Source organism: Orcinus orca, chromosome 7 (assembly GCF_937001465.1).
Source record: "Orcinus orca chromosome 7, mOrcOrc1.1, whole genome shotgun sequence".
Lineage (NCBI taxonomy): Eukaryota > Metazoa > Chordata > Mammalia > Artiodactyla > Delphinidae > Orcinus > Orcinus orca.
The window spans coordinates 32,001,952-32,019,666 of record NC_064565.1 but is presented as its reverse complement, the minus strand read 5'-3'; the positions used below and the strand labels follow the sequence as shown (position 1 = coordinate 32,019,666).

Sequence of the window (17,715 nt, the reverse complement as noted above, 5' to 3'; positions counted from 1 at the left end):
GACAGAAAAGCTAGGGGCTGACTTCATTGAGAAATTGTATTTGAACAGGGCTTGAAAAATAGAGGTACAATTTTTTTTTGTCATAGTAGAAGACCAGCTTAACCTAATTTTTATTTGATGAATACCCCAGATCCCACCTACAAAAATATTTATGTTTTCTCCTGCTTATTTTATAGGTTGCATTTCCTATTTTATATGTTTATAAATCATCATATTTGATAGTAATTATAAGGCTCTCACAATATATCGATAACTTTTAATCAGCTGAGTAGATGATCACATATCTGGTCTCCATCAGATTGGCATCACTTATTTAAAATTTGTTTTTCTTATATTTTGTTTGACTAAAAATAGTCTCAGGTAGTGGATTGGATTACAAACAATTCTGTCTTCAAATAACAACACAATATAAAATATGTTTAGAATATCCAGAATTATCTCCTTTGTGTGTGTGTTTGCATGGACATATATGTGTGATTCGGGTTAGAGAGTCACAGAAAAAAAGTGTTACTATTATCAAGAGGAAAAGCTGGAGGGAAAGATAATTTCAATTTAACAAGTTATAAATTAGCCAGCAATACAACTGCATTGATTAACTGTATTTAAGATTTCAGAAACGGTATCAAGAGAGATGAAAAAGTTGTTATTTCTCTTTACATAGCTGATTTATATAATTGAAGTAGTTTTGCCTAACTAGCACAGTTTTAGAGCAAATGGAATGAATCTTCTGTTTATTCTTAATTTGTCCCAGTAATAAACCCACTTGAAGAACAGGCATGATACAAGATAAGCATAGTACCATGTTTATTTCTAGGATTAGAATGTATTTGGACTTATTAAAATTCACCAATCTAAATATACTTCCTCAAGTCTAAAAAGGCATATCAACATAATTGTAAACTTTTAAGAGAGTTTAAAAAGAGCTTAATTGGCATAAAAGAATGGCTGGTGTGCCACCTCCTCAGCTGTCCCAAATCTGCCTGTTTAGATCCCAGTAGGATTTTTTTTTTTTTTTTTTTTTTTTTTTTTTTTTGCGGTACGCGGGCCTCCCACTGCTGTGGCCTCTCCCGTTGCGGAGCACAGGCTCCGGACGTGCAGGCTCAGCGGCCATGGCTCACTTGCCTAGCCGCTCCGCGGCATGTGGGATCCTCCCGGATCGGGGCACGAACCCGTGTCCCCTGCATCGGCAGGTGGACCCTCAACCACTGCGCCACCAGGGAAGCCCCAGATCACAGTAGGATTTTTAGTCATGGATACAGATTTGTCCCAAATTACCTCAGAAATTCTTTAGGGTCCATAGCAGATGGGAGGCAGAGGATCTAATAAAGTAACTTCCAGGGTTAGCAGCTTAGAAAACTTTGAAGCTTTGTAAAGTCATATATGAGGTGACTGAATTAAAGCCTACACTTTAATTAGTAACTCAGGAACTTTCACATGACCCTAAGACAACACATGTGGAGGGTTTTAACCTTATTCATGAGGCAGTTGGAACGTTAGCTCAAGGCCCCTTCTTCCACTGTTACAGCTTACACAAAAGATTTGTTTTTAAAGGCAGATGCTTTTGTTTGAGACAGAAATTAAAGCTCAAAAATCTCAAGGTCAGTCAACCTACTGTTATTAAACTTATGTGCAGCTCAATCATCTTCTGCGGGTTTTAGGGTAATAATAAGCAGCAATAAAGCATAGATAATTTGCATCAGGAAGACAAATTAGACCTGGCCAAACAAACCCAGTATGACTGTGCCCTTTATAACAGAGAAAATCCAACTGCCTGCCTTTAAAAAAATAAATAACTCATATGAGATTAAATAAAGTCTGGAGTAGATCATTAACTGTGCTCTCATTCCCTTGCCAGTTCATCTGCTTTTTAAACACATAATTGATTATATGTTTTATCAAACGGACATTTAAAAATAGTCAGTCATGCCTCGAGAATCATTTCCCAAACTTTTGGTACCAACACCAAAGAAAATCAGCATTTGGCACTTGCTGTTAGGTTAATTAATAAACGAGGCCAGTTAGTGCCGTTGTGGTGGTCGTGGGTTTTCTGAAATGTGTCTAATTGGCTCCCCTGAACAAATCTCACCTTCCCTGAGTACTTCGCAGCTGCCTCCTCCGGGCAGATCAGCATTTAGGTAGGAGAACAAATCAGAATGTAACTACATTTTATGGAGGCGCCAAATCTGAGGAAGTGTCTGTCTATATGGCGGCTGGTTGAAATGACACGCGTGCGCTCTTGTTTTTAATGTCTTAGTTGGATGTATTGGACAGACTGGGAGGAAGATGAAATAGATGACAGCGTGGGAAGGATTGAGAAGGCCTGGATGGATGGCTTCAGTCGGCAGATTTTTGTGACTTCAAAGATGCTGTGGCCAAACGGCTTAACTCTGGACTTTCACACCCACACATTATACTGGTGTGATGCCTATTATGATCATATTGAAAAAGTGTTTTTGAATGGAACTCACAGGAAGGTAAAAGACAAATGCTGCTGTTTTAACCCACAGGCTTCTGTCACAGAGGCTTGTTGTGTTGTGTTAAAAATACTTTCAAGTTTATTTTTACCCCTCTGAGGTGGCTGCCAGTAGTCTCTGTGGGGTGGCTGAAGGGGGCTGAGCATTAAGCAGTGCAGCTGGTACTTGGCTCCGGGAGACCAGGCCCAGCTCACTGTGGCATGCCAGCATTTGTGGGACTTTTCAGAGAAGCTCTCAGCATATCAGAGCTGTTTGAAAATGCAGTTTTTCTACATTATTGATGTTTGCTAGGACCAAGCACCCCAGCTCGGTTCAAATATCTTCAATATTTGCACCTGAAATGGAACCTATGTATTATGACAAAGTAATTAGAATTCATTTATTCAAATAAAGAACTTCATGACATTGGAACTAAAACACAAGAGTGGGTTGAACTTCAAGCCTATGGGTGTGAATAAATATCAACATCTTCTTACCTCTTTTGGTAGAATCGTTGCAAGATGATTTTGCAGTTCTTCAGTGAGATCGAGGATGAAGTTGACTGTGTTGGCAAAATATCGCCTCTGTACTCTGTCTTATAATCACCTAAGCACATATAACATTATGAACTGGCTTTGACTGTTTAGTTAAATGATATTTAGAAAAATGGAATATTAGAAGTTACCAAAATGTTTCCTTTGACAATACACTTTCTTCTTTTTTGGAAAGGAAGATTGCACAATTGGCCAAGCCCATTTATTAAGTATTCTCTTTGAGAAATATAATGTACTAATCAGTTAAGACCATTTCAGTCATTGGTTAACTCTAACAGTACTTTAAATGTCTTTCCCCAAATAAATAAAATTGATTTACTTTTAACCTAATGTCACATACTTAAGAGGTGTTAAAAAATATTTATGCTCCCTTTGAAGATGTTGATATGTACACAATATACATAGCACTTTATTAGCCAGCATATTTTAGCCTACATGGAAGTGAGCAAAGAAAAATAATAAACTGTCTCAATTATTCAACATATGAAAATTTGGTATGAAGAGTTCAGATAAAAGGAGCAAAATGTCAGTTTTTAACCCTATATTATTTGGATAACTTGCTCAATCCTCTCATATTAGATGAATTGAGTCCAAAAGGCTATTTCATATTGTATACAGTATCATTTTATAAATTGTGAAAAACGAAAAAGTATTATTATTATGGGGTATGATTCCTATTCTCTTCTACAACCTTACGTGCAAAACAGAACTTATCACAGGATTGCTCCACTGTGTAGTTTAAACAACCACAAAATACACGGGAATGTAAAGAATATATCAAGACAAGCGGAATTAAAATTAGCCAGGAGTCTTGTATATCTGTTTACTACCAATAAATGTTTCTATGTTCAAAATTAAAATTTTACCTTCCTCCCTATCATCGCCTAGATTTCTTCAATTTGCATTAATCCAACTGAATAGAGGGATTCCTTCCACTCCCAGTGTTGTTAGACCATGCTGTATCCCTTGGCTGTTGGATGAGCAATACTGCAATATACATAATGCCACTAATTACTCAGATCAGTTTCTGTGCCAGAATATGATACCGGAATATCATAAAGAAAAGAGATAGGGAAGAGTATCAGGCAAGGTCATTTTAATGTTTGCATTTCTTGACCATATATATAATGCCATGTATGAGAGAATTGAAATGGATGAAATGTAAATGGTCTCCTTCAAATAACATGTCCTAAAAACAAAAAAAATATGCTCACATTGTGAAATCCATTTTTCAAATACACTGAAAGAAACTGTAAGTTATTAGTTAGATCATTATCTGTTCTACTTATTTGAATGTCAGCTTCTCTAAATATTTGGTTATGTTTCTAAAGGTCAGGTCTGATTTTTCACAATGTGTTTATATTTTACAGATTGTTTACAGTGGGAAAGAGTTGAACCATCCTTTTGGACTGTCGCATCATGGGAATTATGTGTTCTGGACTGATTATATGAATGGTTCCATTTTTCAACTAGATTTGATAACGAATGAGGTGACATTACTGAGGCGTGAAAGACCACCCCTGTTTGGACTTCAGATTTATGATCCTCAAAAGCAACAAGGTATTAAAAACCAGATAAAATTGCTTCTGAGTTTCACATATAATAATATTTCAAGAGGTTGCATAAAGACTTTATTTTGACAGTGTTGCTGAAGTTTTCTGATAAAAGGTGTCTAGTCACTCCAAAGTCACTCAAATCTTAGACTTTGTTACCATAAAAATTTATTATTTATTGTTCAAAATATCCTGAGTGAGTAACTCTGGGAATTCTATTTAAGTGACGTTCAAGGTTTTCTCCAAATACTTCCTTTTTCATGTCATCTTCACTGAAAAAGGCTGTCATTTGAACTAAAAAATCCTCAGTGTTTTCAGAGTCAGTATTGTGAGCAGTGGAAAAACTTTCAGTGTGGAAGGAACATTATGGGAAAATGTTAAAAAATACATTATACAAGGAAAATAGTATTTTTTAAAGTATCTTAGTATATTTATCTGATTAATTTCATATACATTTAAGGAACATTTAATTATTTTAGATGTTATAAAAGTGAAATAATCTACCATGATATTCATATCTTATTAAAATCAGATAATATTCTTGTATCTTTTTATCTACATCAGTTATTAATATTTATTAGGCCATCCACAAACAGCATGACTCAGAACTTAGGTAACAAACAAACAAAAAAAGTTTAGTAAATTATGTGGTAGATTTTTGGTTATGAATCTAAATAGTCACCGTTTCTCTTTTTAATACGGATATCCTTGTGAAAATTTAATGAACGTTAAATTTTTTCAGTGTGTATGTTGGCAGTAGGAAGTTACCTAACAACAAGAGTTTTTTTGAAGATATTTTGGCTTAATCAGAGATTTGTAAAGCAAACTATCTTATTCAAGGGCTTCACTTTTTTCTACTGTATTGAAATTGCCTCACTGGGATAGAAATGCAATTTGATAAAATAATGGAAGTACATAAACTAAGAAGTTTCAATAGCTAATAAAAGATAAAATTGTCTTCAAAAAGAATAAAAATTGGGCTTCCCTGGTGGCACAGTGGTTGAGAGTCCGCCTGCCGATGCGGGGGACATGGGTTCGTGCCCTGGTCCGGGAAGATCCCACATGCCGCGGAGCGGCTGGGCCCGTGAGCCATGGCCCCTGAGCCTGCGCGTCCAGAGCCTGTGGTCCGCAATGGGAGAGGCCGCAACAGTGAGAGGCCCGCGTACCGCAAAAAAAAAAAAAAGAATAAAAATTAATTATTTGAGATGGTATAAGTTACAGTTGTGGACAAGAAATGAAGAATAGAGGCAGTTGCCTGGATAGATCAAATGGTAATATTTTCTGTTCACGTCAGCTGCCCCACCACAATTGTAGTTTCTCTACAATGAACTGGAGACAACATTATGAACAGCAACAACCCTCCGCACCTGCTGCAGGCTCTTGTTTGCAGGACTGCTGTTCCCTCTAATTTTACGGTCACTAGTTTTCTGGATTTCATTATACTAATCAGTATACAGTCACATTTCCTGTTTCCATTTTCTTTAAAAATTGTTCATCTTGAATGTCGTCACTGAACTCCCCTCTGCCAAATTGCAGGACATTTTCACAGTCTTCATGTTCTTTAAAATTCTAGTTGCTTTAAGGAGTTCATTGATTAAATGCAACACATGGGATGAGAAATGCCTTGACTTACTGTAAAATGGACTTGCCCTTGGATACAAGTCCTGACATTTTCTTCTTCTGAAAATCAGGACCTGAAAATATACTTTCTTCCTTGCCTTTCCAACTTGTAGGAATAAATGGCATCCAAATGGTGACTACCTAAATTTTATTTACTTTTACCTACACCTTTATAAAACAGATTCTCCAGCCTCTTGAAAAATTTACCTCAGTTTTATCTGAGTGTCCAGGAGTGTCTCACATATGTTCATGAATAACACCTTTATGAATTTTCCCTCAGGCCTACTTTACTGATAGCAACTGCGTGCCTTATCAGTGCCTCTGCTGTTTAGGTCCACTGGGACAACACGTTACCCTTGTGTACTGTACACTCTCCTGGTACCAGCAAGGATGCTCATTTTTCAGGCTTTACAGATAGCCTGCATTCCTTGTATTCCTCAATGCACTCACATGCCAATGTACTCCTTGCAGAAGAGGAAGGAAAATCCCACCCGTTTCCCCAGTGTTTGCTTTCTGTTGACTTCGGATCCAAAGGCACATTCCAAGTGCCGGTGGTCTACTTTCTAAAGAGCTCAAACTTGCATACACTGGGCCCATTCTAGGAAATTGTCCTGGACAGACACCATTCTGTCCACTTTGTCCTTTTCTCTCCTGTTACCTCTCTGCACACAAACCTCTATCTCTTCTAACCAACTTGTAAATGCCTCTTATCTACCAATGCATCATATATTTTCAAACATTTTTAAATCTCATTTAGGATTCAGCAGGAATCCTTATTACATTAATAAATAGGTATTATTGGTGGCGTGTGTGTGTGTGTGTGTGTGTGTGTGTGTATGTGTGTGTGTGTGTGTGTGTGTGTACATTTTTACGCCATGTACATCTCCTGGAAAGAACATGGGCCTGAACCAGCTAAGCTTGTATGCAATCAGAGTTCTCTGACATATTTTCTTCCCTCCTCTTGCAGGTGACAACATGTGCCGGGTAAATAATGGAGGCTGTAGTACATTGTGCTTGGCCATTCCAGGAGGCCGAGTATGTGCTTGTGCTGATAATCAACTTTTAGATGAAAATGGGACCACTTGCACATGTAAGTGTCTTTTCATGTTACACTCATTGTTTATAGGTGTCTTTCTGAGGCACAGAAGCAGATGAAACCAAAGGAATTAAAATCAAACTTGAAAAGAGAAATTCAGGTAATGACTTAGGTATAATTCTTTCTAGACTATAAATAATCAATGGAATTAATATCTAATACACAGATGAATAATGATAATGATGAAGTTTAGCTGAGTATCCTGTCACTGCTCCATCTAGTTTAGTGAAAATTATAAATAAGTATGTGCCACAGAAGAAAATATTTCTTGAAATTAAGGAACCTCACCATCAGTAGTTGTAAGTAAAAATGCATAGTTCTTGGGTACATAGATATTTATTACTTTAAATAGCATAGTAAGCTCAGTTATCTATACTTGGTGGTGAATAGCAAGAAAGGAGGCAAAAAGAGACTTCCGGGAAATTTCTACACTTTATCAAAATAGGGAACTAACTGAATTGCTTGACCTGGATCAAAAGCACTTTATTAACTTTTGCCGACCTTCCTCAGTTTACTTCATCTTGCTTTTCCAATGTAACCCTTTTGAAACTTGTCCTGTCTACACACATCATGTCCCTTAAGCACAATGACAGCAACGATGCCATGCATATATTGAGTGCAATATAAATATTTCTGGAATGACTTAATCTTGAATTGTGTGTTACTCATGATTCTCCAGAGAAACAGAATCAATAAGATGTACACGTATAGAGACAGAGAAGAAGATTTTTTTTTTTTGGCTCTTGCCATTACGGAGGCTGACAGTCCCAAGATCTGCAGTCAGCAAGCTGGAATCTCAGGAGTGCCATTGGTGTAGTTCCAATCTGAATGCTTGGTAGGCCTGACACCCAAGAAGAGCCAGTGTTTCAGTTTGAGTCCAAAGTCAGGAAAACCGAAACCAAAACCAAAATGTCACAGTTCAAGCAATCAGGTAGGAAGAATTCCTGTTACTTGCAGGAAAGTAGGCCTTTTTTTCTATTCAGCTGATTGGATGAGGGCCTCTCACATTAGGGAGGGCAGTCTGCTTTAATTTGGTCTACTGATTCAAATGTTAATCTCATCAAAAACACTCTCACAGACACAACAGAGTAATGTTTGACACAAATCTGGGCACTCTGTCGCCTAGTCAAGTTGACACATAAAATTACCATCACAAACTGTTGAATAAATATTTCATGTATTTCTCCATTAGTTATAATGATGTCTCTGGGAGGCAGAAGAAGAAATAAGTGTAACAAAGAACACTTCAGCTTATCTGTGATGTCTTATTTCTTTTAGAGAAGAAAAGATGTGGATAAAAAAATTTTTAAATGTGGATTTCTAAAGCTGATTTAATAAATAGTAACATTTGAGAAATATAAAAACATTAATGAAAAATCTATTTATAATGCCATTATTCAACAATAAGCTTCTAGGACATTTTCATGGGGATCCTTATAATTATATATCATAGAAGTTATTATTTTTTCTACTACTAATAATAATCATAGTTAACATTTATTGAATTCTTATACTGGATGTGGCATTTAAAAAAAAAAGGTTCATGATTCTCATTAGTCCTTACAATAATCATATAAGGAAGATACTATTACTATCTCATTTTATGATTTAAAATTTAGACTGAGGTTAATAACTTTTAGAAGTTCATGTAATTAGTATGTAGAACATTTGGAATTTAGATCCTAAATTATTTCATTTTGGTGATTGAACTCTTAATTACGTTGTACTTTACAAATTTTGGATCGTACTAATATAAATTATTTTGTCCCTTATTTTACTTAATATGAGCATAAGCATTTTACCATGTAACTAAATGTTTTTTGTAAATATGATTTTTAATGACTGCTTTTTAAGCTATTTGTCACCTTTTCCTACTTGATGTATGGTATTATTTCTGATACATTATTATATATTATTTGTGTGTTACTGTACTGTTTATGATTCCTTTTATATTTGACCATATTGTCCATGGTTAGTTTGTTATATCTTCTCGTCTTCTTTAAGCCTTTGGAATAATATCACCAATTAAGTTCTATTTCTATAATTTTGAGTTTCAACTATTTGAGATGAGGACTTTGGCTTCCTTCATTCTATTCTCTTCATCTTCCTTAATTTCAGTTCTTATTATAATTTAGGATTTCTGACAAGGAATATTATTTTGAATTATCAAACAGTAAGTCTCTTTAAAGATGTTTTAACATTTATAGATTTTTGATCAACTTTACAATATTTTCTTTTAGACCTGGATCAGTGCTTCACTAGTTGTATTGGTTAGTACTCAAACTTTTAGTTCTTCATTGTTTATTAATTTTCACTGATGTATAGGATAGATGGAGTATAATTTGAAATAACTTCTTCAAGATGACTACAAAAAATGTATATTGTAGAGTTCTGTATTCCAAATATGTCTCCTTTGCCTTTAGATGTGAATAGCAATTCTTCTGGATATTAATTGTTGACCAAACAAATTTTTCTTCAAAATTCGAGAAATATTCTTTAATTAGATTTTGAGATAATATACTTCAGAGCACAAATATGAATGTTACCCGTGGGCAAGGTTTTTTTCCCATTATTAGTAGTATTTTAAAAATTGCCTATATATTTTCCTGTAGAAAGTAATTCTCTGAGGTGTACTTACTTTGATTCATCAGATGGTATCCCTTCCTTTGTTCTGTGGCATTATTTAGTAATTTCCATTTGGTTGTTGTTTGCATCAGAAGAGAGGAGATCTACCAAGACCCATAGTTCGGGAATAGACAGGGATTAAGCTAAGCATTGCTTTGAATAGCATAAAGTCTGTCCAGTTGCCTGGTAGATTAAATCTTATCTTAGTTATCAGGATAAATGGTATGATTTATGTTTACATTTCATAGTTTAATTTCTCCCACAGATTCTTCTAAGATTATTTTTCTGGTACAAAATGAGATCCTTTGCTATTCCAGCTGAATGATTTTGACATTTGAACAGATGAAATGCACACATACAGACGCACATACACACACAGATAGTAACCTTTGTGGACCTCCACCAGGTCTCATCCTGCCTTTGCTGTACCACCAGAATTCCTCTCAAGGATGGAAAGTAACACTGCAGTATCTCCTTTTTGTGGTAGGCACAGACCTTACAGTCAGTACTGGAGGAGCAAAGGGCCTTTTTCCCTACCTAAAAATAGACAAGCTTATTCAGTTTCTAGTGGTATAACTTAGAGAGGCTTCTGATTGAATATTTAAATCTAGTCTTCTTGGTCTTGCAAAAACGTCACTTAAGATAGTGTCAATAGAATGATCAAGAGGCTGAATTCTCAAGGATCTTGTGAGTTTTCGTTCTTTATCTTTGTTTTCATCATGGGAATTTGGAGGGAGAGCTTATACATCAGGTACTAATATCTAGATGGTTTTTACTCTTTAAATTTTCTAATTAGTTCTTTAATTTTAGTTGTGTGAGTTATAATTACTTGTATTGTTTGCCTCCAAATTATATTTCCTATTACCTTCATTCTTATTCCCCGTTAAAAATTTACAGATTCCTTATGAGTTGGCATATATATGCGCATATTGAGATTGATTATACAAAAGATTTATCACTGGATATCTCTGTGTAAATAAAAATTAGGTGGCTTTTGGCTTGTAAAGAAATACTGTACACAATATTGGTCATGTAGCTGATGGTAGGAGATTTGTTATGATAGTTCACATGTGATTATATATCTGGTGAAAATTAAAGGAAAGTTTTCTGAGACTATTGGTGTCTTTTTAATACTTATAATTCATTGCTGAGTTAATCCCAATGCAGAAAAAGGGGATTAAAAAAGAAGATTGTTTTACCTGTAGTCGTTACACTAAACAATGTTAAATCAACAAAAGCAGGTGAGTTTTTATTTGAGAATTTATTATTGCATTTAGTTGTCAAAATTTTTACTAGATTTTTAATATGACATATGCAGTTTGTCTGGGTTCCTTTCAAATATAATAGGAAAAATCAAGAGAAATACTATAGTAACTCATTTATTGAAAAGAAGTCAAAGTGTGTTCATATAAATTATTCCAGTTTCTATTCATTAGTAAAGGTTTTTATAAGGAAATTTCAGCCTTAGTTTGCAGATGAGGAAATTAAAGTGCAAAAGGACTACAAATAGAGTTTGTGGTTGCAGAGTATAGTGCAAAACAGATATCAGTGTGTCACTCACCTCTCATTAATGTTGATTTCTCTGGGCTTCTGATTTAGTTCAGGCTAGATTATAATTTTGTGAACTGGTCTCAACTGGATTAACTCTTTAATCTGGATTAAATCTAAATATGTGAGCAAAACAAAAATACATGTTGCGACCACTGAGATACGATCATCCTGGTTTCAGTCATCCTCAGTGAATTGGCATCAAATGAACAAAAACCCATTGGCAGATGGTCACGCCAGAAATAAACACCAACGGTTGTTTCTCAATGAACCTGTAGCAGAAGGCAATGCCAGAAGAGGCATTCACCCAGCAGAAAAATATTGGCATGTTACGTGATTGACTGAGGATGTATTCTAATGCCATGCCTGGAAGGAATCAAGAATGAGAGTAGGCTGGACTCTTTGTCCTTGTGAATTTCGTATGTCATGGTCAAGTCTTCTCATAATTAGAAATGAGGCCTGGTGTAGCATAGTCACTGGAAACTTACTGCCCTGGAGAAGCATATGGAAAGCCAGTTGATCAATTATCAAGTGAGTTTTTTTTTTAATTTATCTTGATGCCTTTGTAGGGAAAAAATCACATAGCATAGAAAATTAATAAATGAGGACAAGAGTAATCCTGAGAAAGGAAGTTAAGCTCCTACAAAAATAAAAAAATGATAGTCACTATTTTTTTTAAAATAGCAGCATAATTTTGTCTAGAGTAATGAGACAGTAACATAGTAATTCTTTAAATGCCTCTTTAGTGGCCTGGACAGAAAAAGAAAAAGAACAGAGCTTTCCAATATATCTTAGTCCCAAGAAAGCAACTTAAACATTGCCCCAAATATTGGTCATCCAAGGGTAGCATTGCACAGTTATATGTCAGTGGTACTCTGTGACCTCCTTCACCTTCTGGAACACCAGATACATTACTCGTCAAAAACAGTGCTCCACCATGGCTGAGCCATTTATCTGTTCAGCTGTGACAAGCCTTATGTTCTAGGATATATGCAGTCTAATGTGTAATAAAAAGTTTAAGGCAGTAAAAAGTTTAGAAGCCCCATCCAGATGAATATGTATGGCCTTCTGTGCGTAGGAAGATTATGTACCACTTAGGTTTGCTGCTCAGAAGACAACTCTATCTAATGAAACGTCATCCTGCTATGGTCTAAGGAGAAAATTCCAAAACCATAGCAGCATTTTTCATGCTGCCTTCTGGTATAGGCAATCTTATCCAGAGTCATCCAGCAAACTACAACTTCAAGTTTTCTTTTAGGTTTTTCTCTTTCCCTGCTCATATCAAGGGATAATTAAGAAATTCTGTACTCCCAAAATGCAAGATACAGTTTGTTAAGCAAATAAACATATCATAATATGAAGCATATAAGGACAATAGGGAAACTTTATTTTATTTTTGTCCTGGGACTAATGCTGTGATGATATAGTCAAGAGCAAATTATCAATTGAGAGAGGAGACAAGAATCAGTTTAGAATAGATTACCACACTGAGGTTGAAAAGAAGAAAAGCAAAATTAGAAATATAGACACTTGTTCATGGGCACCACAGCTTATTAAAACAAGACCAGGGACATATGTTATTAAATCCAGTCGCTGGGCTGAGATCCAAATAGATGATTCAAAGCTAAAATAAAATAAAAATGGTTTATTAGTAAGGTTTCTTCATTTACCTCATTGAATCTCGACATTAGCTCTAGCAATCACTCTAGCAGTTTTTACCAAAGAAAATAATTAATTCTAGAGTGCATATTTCCCTTTGCAGTGTATTGACAAGTCATGCAGAGACCTTCTAATTCCACTGCTCTAACAGCAGGCATCATAGGATGTGTGAGAACTGGCAGTTCCTTGCCAGGCATGCCATGATTCATGTCATTTTATTTCTGATCCTGGTTAAATTAAAGGATTGTTTATTACTTTGTCAGTTTTCTTCCTGGTGAGATAATGTTGTAATAGTTTTACTAGAAGTGACCCTGGCTGTAGAATTACAGGTTTTGAATTCAGTTTTCAAATTCACAGTGCAAAGTACAACTCTGAAGCAAAGCTTGTAAGAATAGCATTTGTTAATATATGGAAAGCACTTTCTGGCTGTGCCTACATACCCAAGTGCAATATGGGTTCTGTCACATTAAGCACTGGAAGCAAGTGACATACATGGAGCTTTTCCTGTATGTTTGCTTTCTTGGTTGGCGGGGAACTTTATCACTCTTTCTTTCTTTCTAGCTACATTTCAGTCTTTTTTCCCTTAAATTAAGCTAACTTCATTCATGTACTTGGGTGAAAGGAGAAGAGCATTAGCTGCTGAGCCAGTTGAAGTAATAGTGTTTTCCTGAAGTATTTATTCAGTCTCCAGAGGTAGAATCTCTCATTACAATAATGGCTGTAATGTAGAATGATCAGTCTCTGTTAATTCCAGTAAGTTGGGCAACAAATAATTTTGAACATCTCCTCTACAACTAGTTCTGTTCTAGGCACTGTTCTGTTCTGTATGTGGCATTATCCTTCCTACCTTCAAAGACCTCATAAAAACAACTAGATGTGTGAAAGTTAATTATAAAATAACTCCTTTATAGAAGTTTGTACAAGGTGTACAGAACACTAATCTTATTTTCTTATGAATGCTATTCTCTCTTTTAATGATGCCAGATATACTTGCTTCATCATCTTGTTGATTCTTGCAAAAGTTGGTAGATTGCCTGGCCATCAGCTAGGGTCTTATGATAGATGATGTTGCTACCCAGTTCCACAGTTAGGTCAACGCTGAGAAAAAGACCATGCTTTGGGATGTCTAAACTGCCATCTTATCCAGATTATCACCTATCACATTAAATTTTATTGTGATAATGGACATTGCTGGCTCAAAAATAACCTGTCTTTTATCATTATGTATGTATCCTGAGCAAACCTAGGCAGCGTTGATATCATGGTTTCTCTCTGATATAACAACTGATTCCATCTGGGAGACTTGGGTTAGGGCTGATGCCGAACACCCTGGGAGACTTTGAAAATCAGAATCCAGTATCTTAAAAAAATTCTTTACTATTATGAAGGGGCTTAAATTTTCCCCTAATTGCAATCTAGCATGTTAGCCCACCAGCGTTTCATAGATTTAGACAGAAGACATTCAATCCTTTGATCAGACACAAAGGATTTTATTACTCATGGCAAAGCAGGTTGCTGAAGTTTCATGTGCACCTTGGTTCTTCTTGCCCTACCCCACCTCCACATCATGTGAGGACCAACCTTTGCCCTGAAGAGAGACATTACCTTTACTATCCTGGTCAAGAAACAGACTTGCTCTCTGCTCTGAAAGGAAGCTCTACTTCGATCTTCCAAGGCTGTTAGCTGCATAAACATCCTTGAAAAAAAGTCCAGAATAAAAGCTGACACAAGACATGTAGAAACACCATGGAGAAATGCCTCTCCAACAAATTACAGGGGTTAGAATAATTGTAGACAAACATCAAAAATATTTGTATATGTTTTAATGCATCTCTTATTACAGATATAAGCAATGCCTAACTGCTGTTACAAGTGATATTGATATGTTTGAATGACATTGATATAAATCATTATCAGATGCAGTAGATATAAAAAAGTTATCTCAGGAGGTAAGCTCTACTGGTTCTCAAGCAATTATTCATAACCTATGACGAAAAACGTGAATGAAACCTTAGACATCACTGTCATCTGTTTTTGAAAATTTCCACATTTATATGAGCAAACATTTAAAGATAACTGACCACTCACATACATTTGAAACAATGTTTAAAGCAAGTTTGGAAATTCTTCCTATTTGCATTTATTCCGTAATGATCGACATATCACTTGAAAAACATTTGAAACCTAAGTAGACTTAGAGACCTTCTCTCTAAATTGATTATGTTAAAGAATATTTAGTTTAGAAATATCAATTTTCTAGGGTAGTTTGTCTTTCCGTAGACAAACGAATCTTCTTAAATATAGATATAATTATTTAGAAGAAACTATAATTTCACTCTTGTATATGGATACTTTTGATCATTCCTTACAACTGTGGGTTGAGTTATTTGATCAAATGACCCCATGAAAGCTAAGCCTTTTAAATTGGTAGGATTGTTATCAGAAGAGAATCAATGGTTTCTTGGGTTTTTCGATCCTCAAGCTATGCAACAACAGAATTGACTTACTATTTCTTTGGAGTAAACTATAGAGAGACTACAGAAAATCTTAAAGCTGAACTTAAGTGGCGAGGAAGCTGGTGACATCTCAAATCAGGTTTCTCGTCTGATGGAAATTTTTTTAAAAAACACTGAGAGACTATTGACTGTTAGGCTTAATAATTATACAGTAGAAAGTAATCAAACTACTAGTTCCAGTTCTAAGTTGGGCTTATATAGAGTCAAAAGAAACTATACCACCCTCAAAGATCTTAAGGTCTAATTGAACAAACAAAACTCAAAATAAGGGAAATTTGCATGTTATCAATGGTCAGTTCTAGAGATTTGAGAGAAAAGCTTGATGCTAGAGATGGTCAGACACATCCCAGATTACACTTCCACCTTTTTTTTTAATGTGTGTGGTTTTTTTTAATTAATTAATTTGATTTGATTTATTTATTTTTTGGCTACGTTGGGTCTTCATTGCTGTGTGCAGGCTTTCTCTAGTTGCGGCGAGCGGGAGCTACTCTTCGTTGCGGTGCTCAGGCTTCTCATTGTGGTGACTTCTCTTGTTGCGGACCATGGGCTCTAGGCATGCGGGCTTCAGTAGTTGTGGCACATGGGCTTAGCTGCTCTGCAGCATGTGGGATCTTCCCGGACCAGGGCTCAAACTGGTGTCCCCTGCATTGGCAGGCGGATTCTTAGCCACTGTGCCACCAGGGAAGTCTCTACACCTCCACCTTGTCTTGAGTCCCATACTCATTCCCAGTTGCTGCTATAAAAAAGCACCCTGGGGTTGAATAGGAGACCCAATGATCTCCCATTTTTGTTTTTATTTATTGCAATTTCCTATTTGAGATTTGTTCTCTTTCTTTCTCTCTCTCTGAATATGTATATATATGAATATGTATATACAGGAATATGTATATATATAATATGTATATTTACAAAATTTGTTACTTTCAAGTGACCTTACGGAAAGACAACATTAGAGAAATTGCTGCTTCTGCATTTTGTTGTTGAAAAAGATTAAACAGGAAAAATTACTGTCAGTTCCTGTGTACAGTGTCCGCTTGTCTGAGAGGGGACAGAAGACACATAGGATTACCTTTGATCTAACTGAATATTTCATTTACCACACTGATTATTTTTCACCCTTAAGGCCTTAAATAAGAATCTGGATTATATGGGACGCGTTTCCTTGCCCAGCCCCACGCATAATTCTCTGAAGCAGATTCTCTGCAGTTATGGTTCAGAGTCACATTCCCTCTTCCATTCTTTGCAGCAGGGAAAATGTAAGGGTTAAGGGAGTGAAACACAGAATGTTCTGGAAAAGCCACATATGTTTTCTCGTTATTCCTTATTATTGGAGTGCATATAGGTTTTGTGACAGTTCATCAGTCCTAAGCAGTTACCCAAGATAAAGCTGAAGGCTATCAGAACTGGGGTGGAAAAATTGGCTTCTGTTTCTTCTAGTAATAAACCAGCTTTTGATAATTCAACACCTTTTTCAGTCCAAGAAATACAAATCATTTACTTTAACCATTGCCACATTCCCTTCACTTTTCAGACTCTACTGAATCCACTCAAAGAGAACAGAAGAATAGCAACACTTCCAATTTGCGAATAAATCCCAATCAGTGGAATTCCTAACATTTGATCAGAGAACATGGGATATATGGAACATAGATTCTGAGTATATAATCATTTTGATTAACTTAATACTTCCTTGAATACTTAACCACAGCTGAGTTTGTTTGTTTTTTTCCACTTGCAGACCAGCGAAGTAAATACAGCCATCAATGCTGTGTGCTATTCCCTTGTCTTTTCACTTTGATTAGTTTTTGGTGTACTTATGTGTAAGGTGGAGGTAGTAAAATTCTTTGCCATGCCTTCTTCATAGGTTGTCATGATGATCAGCTGAGACTATGAATAAGAGCTCTTTAAAAAGTAAAACTACTAACAACATAAATATAAGATGGTATTGTATTATTGTGGTTATTATTTTGGAGACAGTTGCTTAAAATGTATTTTTAGAATTCTTAGTAGAATAATTATTGTCAGGAAAACCTAAAATTTTCTCATTTCCAGAGATGGTTGCCACTACAATGTTGAGATGTTTTCATATCC

The 17,715-nt window shown here is 35.7% G+C and overlaps 1 protein-coding gene across 1 annotated transcript in view; it reads left to right on the top strand.

The window, feature by feature from the left end:
* Positions 1-17,715, top strand: part of LRP1B (LDL receptor related protein 1B) — a 1,810,989-nt gene that overhangs the window by 1,053,038 nt on the left and 740,236 nt on the right. The window contains exons 13-15 of the mRNA XM_049711954.1: positions 2,255-2,474; positions 4,378-4,567; positions 7,148-7,270. Of these exons, the coding sequence (XP_049567911.1) occupies positions 2,255-2,474; positions 4,378-4,567; positions 7,148-7,270 (533 nt within the window). The remainder of the gene's footprint in view (positions 1-2,254; positions 2,475-4,377; positions 4,568-7,147; positions 7,271-17,715) is intronic.